A 4,661-nucleotide genomic window follows, 5' to 3' on the forward strand; every position below is an offset into this window, starting at 1 on the left:
GGTCTGGAACTCTTGTGCTCAAACTATCCTGCTTCCTTAGCCTGTCCATTCGCTAGGCTTACAAGAATGGGACCCCGCGCCTGGCTGAAAAGAGGTATCATTAAGGATGAGAACCCCTTGGCCAGGGAAGCCCTGCGTAAGCAACGCCCCTTCCTTCAAAGGGATGCCCCGCTCCCTCCGCCCACCCCCAGGCTTCCTGCCGGGGCTCCGGAGGACACGACACCCGGCTCTGCCACCTTCTGATAGGCTCGCGAGACCGAGGCTGCAAAGAGAGCCGCGCCTCCATTGGCCAACCGGCGAGTCCCGCGCGCCACCTCCTGGGAGATGTAGTCCTGGGAGCCGATGGTCCCCGCGACTCCCGGGTGTGACGTTGAAGATATCGGCCTTCTGAGCCGACTGCGGTGGTCAAGAGGTGGGTGTCTTTGGAAAGTGGGTAGTGAGAGTACCGAGGATGCGGGTGAAGAAAACCTAAGGGCCCCAAATTCAACATAAGCGAGGTTTGCGACCTCTCAGCAAGGTACAGACCTACTTCGAAGCGGGTCGCAGAGCGTTGGGGGTGGGGGAAGGCGCAAGCTCCCCGGCCAATCAGACACGAGCAACCTCAGCCCAACCCCGGGGGCCCCTCCCCCTCCCCCGCCCCACTGAAAGGGGAGGAGCTTGGGCTGTTTCAATGGCTTTGGGTTGGAGCAGGGGAGAGGGTGGCTCCGTTTGCCTCCTCGCTTTGATGATGCTGTGCGAGCGGCTTCGGGGGCCCTGGGGACGTGCGAGTCACTGAGGGTGGGCTGGGACTCGGAGCCTGCGTCCATCTCCCCGCCGATTGGTCCGCCCCGCCTGCGAGGCGAGGTCCTCCGGGATTCCTAGAGAGGACGCGGAAGTGCTTTCGGGGGGGTGGGATCTAACCGTTTAACCCCGTTGGACCGGGCAAGATTGGACTTGGTTACTTCCGGCGAGGAAGTATTGGGAAGTGTCGGCTTCGGTTTCTCTCCGTGGGAAGAACCGCATCTTCCCAGCCTCGGCTGCGGGGAGCTTGATATTCCAGGAGAGCTCCCCTAGAGTGGGGCCTTGAGGGGAGGGGGCAGGGGCTTCGTGACTGGACGGGGGTCCTGTCCCTAACCTTGACCGGGCCACAGTCTCTGTATCTCTGGGTCAGGGGCCATTCTGAGGAATCCAGGTTCAGATGTGTACCTTATAAACGCTGCTTCTCTTTGGGACCGATGGAGTCTCCCCTTGGCCTGTCAAGCTCTTGTAGGTTAGAGGACAGGCTCAGTTTTGACCATTATGATGATTTTCACCCCTATTCCGACTTAAGTTTGTCTTATGGTAGAGAGAAGGAGCGGCTGCGTCTGGACTAGTCTTGTCCCGTTGTTTATATGGAATGTAAAATTCTTCACTCTAAAACTGTTTTAGGTTGGGCCTGATGTTAGATTTGTGTGGCTCTCTAATACACTTTTTAAATGTTGGGGATATTCCTTATTACTTATCATTTTGTGGGTGAAGTGATGGCTACCTTGTAGTCCTTATTTTTAAGTAATTACTTTGTTGAGTGGTCATCTGTAGTATAGATGACCTCTTTGCCATCTGTCTTTGCTAATAATGATTCCCAATACATCAGTAGGTTGCATGCTACTGAAAGTGTCCTTCAGAAGATCTTAAAGAGCAGAAAACCAATTGGTTCAGTGTAACACAGCCAGCCTCGAGGGACTTCCCTCTGAGTTGGAATGATAATGACCGAATCCCGGGAAGTTATAGACTTAGACCCCCCAGCTGAGACTTCCCAGGAGCAGGAAGACCTTCTCATAGTGAAGGTGGAAGAAGAAGACTGCACCTGGATGCAGGAGTACAACCCTCCAACGTTTGAGACTTTTTACCAGCGCTTCAGGCACTTTCGGTACCATGAGGCTTCAGGACCCCGGGAAGCTCTCAGCCAACTCCGGGTGCTCTGCTGTGAGTGGCTGAGGCCTGAGCTGCACACAAAGGAGCAGATCCTGGAGCTGCTGGTGCTGGAGCAGTTCCTGACCATCCTGCCTGAAGAGTTCCAGCCCTGGGTGAGAGAACATCACCCTGAAAGTGGAGAAGAGGCAGTGGCCGTGATAGAAAATATACAGCGAGAACTTGAGGAACGCAGACAGCAGGTGAGTCAAAGAGAAGCTATATGAGCAATGAAGGAGAGGAGTGAACGATCTGCTGAGCAGGGGTGAGATTCTTAGTTCTCTGGTGCTTCATTCATATTCTTTTGTTCTCCTGGGATTAGGTGCCCTGTGACTTCCTGCCACTCCAGCAAAGAGAAGCAATATCCAGTGTGTTAACCTGTAGAAGACAATCTGCGATTTTATTTATTTTTTAAATTACTGTATTTATTTATTTATTATTGAGACGGAGTCTTGCTCTGTCGCCCAGGCTGGAGTGCAGTGTCGCAATCTCGGCTCACCGCAAGCTCCGCTTCCCAGGTTCCCGCCATTCTCCCGCCTCAGCCTCCGGAGTAGCTGGGACTGCGGGCGCCCGCCACCACGCCTGGCGAATTTTATTTTTTTATTTTTTATTTTTTATTTTTGTATTTTTAGTGGAGACGGGGTTTCACTGTTTTAGCCAGGATGGTCTCGATCTCCTGACCTCGTGATCCTCCCACCTCGGCCTCCCAAAGTGCTGGGATTACAGGCGTGAGCCACCATGCCTGGCCACTGTGTTTATTTTTTGAGTGACATGATACAAAATTCAAAGAGGTACATAAGGTTATAATGAAAAGTAAGTTTTCTTCCCATCCCCAATTTCTCTCAACTGCCTAGTTCTCACCTGTGTATTCTTACAGAGCTGTACCATACTCTATATGTGTATAAGCATATATATGTCTCATACTTTGGAAAAACGCAATTGTCTTTTAAGTCACTGTGCACTTCTGCCTCTTTTTTCTTATATCTTGGTTTCTTCCATGCCACTGCCATTACAGCTATCTCGCTCTTTGAAATTGCATTGTATTAACTTTTATGGAAGGAGTTTGAGTTGTTCCATTTAAATTGTTCCTTGAGATTGTTTCTAAATTTGTATTATAACAAACTTTGCTGCAATGAATATTTCACGTATTTATGAATATATATATATGTATGTACTATACATATGTATGTGTATATATACATATGGGCTGGGCACGATGGCTCACACCTGTAATCCCAGCACTTTGGGAACCTGAGGTGGGAGGATCACTTAAAACCAGGAGTTCCGGCGGGGCGCGGTGGCTCAAGCCTGTAATCCCAGCATTTTGGGAGGCCGAGACGGGCAGATCATGAGGTCAGGAGATCGAGACCATCCTGGCTAACCCAGTGAAACCCCGTCTTTACTAAAAAATACAAAAAACTAGCTGGGCAAGGTGGCGGGCGCCTGTAGTCCCAGCTACTCGGGAGGCTGAGGCAGGAGAATGGCGCAAACCCAGGAGGTGAAGCTTGCAGTGAGCTGAGATCTGGCCACTGCACTCCAGCCTGGGCGACAGAGCAAGACTTTGTCTCAAAAAAAAAAAACAAAAACCAGGAGTTCCACACCAGCCTGGGTAACATAGTGAGACCCCATCTCCACCAGAAAAACCAAACAAAACATTAGCTGGGTGTGGTGGCATGCACTTATACTTCCAGCTACTCAGGAGGCCGAGGCAGCAGGATCCCTTCAGCCTGGGAGTTTGAGGCTGCAGTGAGCTGTGATTTTGCCACTGCATTCCAGCCTATGTGACAGAGGCATACCCTATTTCAAACAAAAAGTAAAAAGTTAAAAAATTTAAATTGAAAAAATATATGTGTATAAAATTAACTGTAGAAGGAGTGCTTGAAACTCAAAATTGTTGGCTTAGATGTACATTTGTAGGCTGGGCACGGTGGCTCACGCCTGTAATCCCAGCACTTTGGGAGGTTGAGGTGGGCGGTTCATGAGGTCAGGAGATCGAGACCATCCTGGCCAACATGGTGAAACCCCGTCGCTACTAAAAATACAACAATTAGCTGGGTGAGGTGGCACGTAATCCCAGCCACTCGGGAGGCTGAGGCAAGAGAATTGCTTGAACCCGGGAGTCGGAGGTTGCAGCGAGCCAAGATTGTGCCACTGCACTCCAGCCTGGCGACAGAGCGAGACTCCATCTCAAAAAAAAAGTACATTTGTAATTTTGATAGCTGTTGACAGGCTCGTTCCCTCATAGAGGGTATAACAATTTAGAGTACCACCAACGATGTATGAGAGAAATTTTGTGGCCATAACCTGATAGCACAATGTTACCAAAATTTGTGATAATTGCCAGTACATAAGATGCAGTGTTGGCCAGGCACAGTGGCTCACGCCTGTAATCCCTGCACTTTGGGAGGCTGAGGCAGGTGGATCACGAGATCAGATCGAGACCATCCTGGTCAACATGATGAAACCCCGTCTCTACTAAAAATACAAAAATTAGCCCTGTGTGGTGGCATGCACGTGAAGTCTTAGCTACTCGGGAGGCTGAGGCAGGAGAATAGCTTGAACCTGGCGGGCAGAGGTTGCAGTGAGCCAAGATTGCACCACTGCACTCCAGCCTGGACGACAGAGTGAGACTCTGTGTCAAAAAAAAAAAAACAAAAACCAGGAGTTCCACACCAGCCTGGGTAACATAGTGAGACCCCATCTCCACCAGAAAAACCAAACAAAACATTAGC

At 50.2% G+C, this 4,661-nt stretch overlaps 1 protein-coding gene across 3 annotated transcripts in view; it reads left to right on the forward strand.

Annotated features, from left to right (window-relative positions):
* The first annotated feature begins 328 nt into the window (after positions 1–328).
* The window catches only part of ZKSCAN5 (zinc finger with KRAB and SCAN domains 5), a 40,471-nt gene continuing 36,138 nt past the window's right edge, over positions 329–4,661 (forward strand). Inside the window, exons 1-2 of one of the 3 annotated variants that reach the window (XM_011943813.1) lie at positions 329–412; positions 1,678–2,132. In XM_011943813.1, coding sequence (XP_011799203.1) covers positions 1,719–2,132 — 414 coding nt within the window. In that variant the 5' untranslated portion in view covers positions 329–412; positions 1,678–1,718. Of the gene's footprint in view, positions 413–628; positions 839–1,615; positions 2,133–4,661 lie in introns of those variants that run through there. The other 2 variants (XM_011943816.1, XM_011943815.1) reach the window with 2 other exon arrangements.

This window comes from Colobus angolensis, unplaced genomic scaffold (genome assembly GCF_000951035.1).
Source record: "Colobus angolensis palliatus isolate OR3802 unplaced genomic scaffold, Cang.pa_1.0 Scaffold222, whole genome shotgun sequence".
NCBI lineage: Eukaryota > Metazoa > Chordata > Mammalia > Primates > Cercopithecidae > Colobus > Colobus angolensis.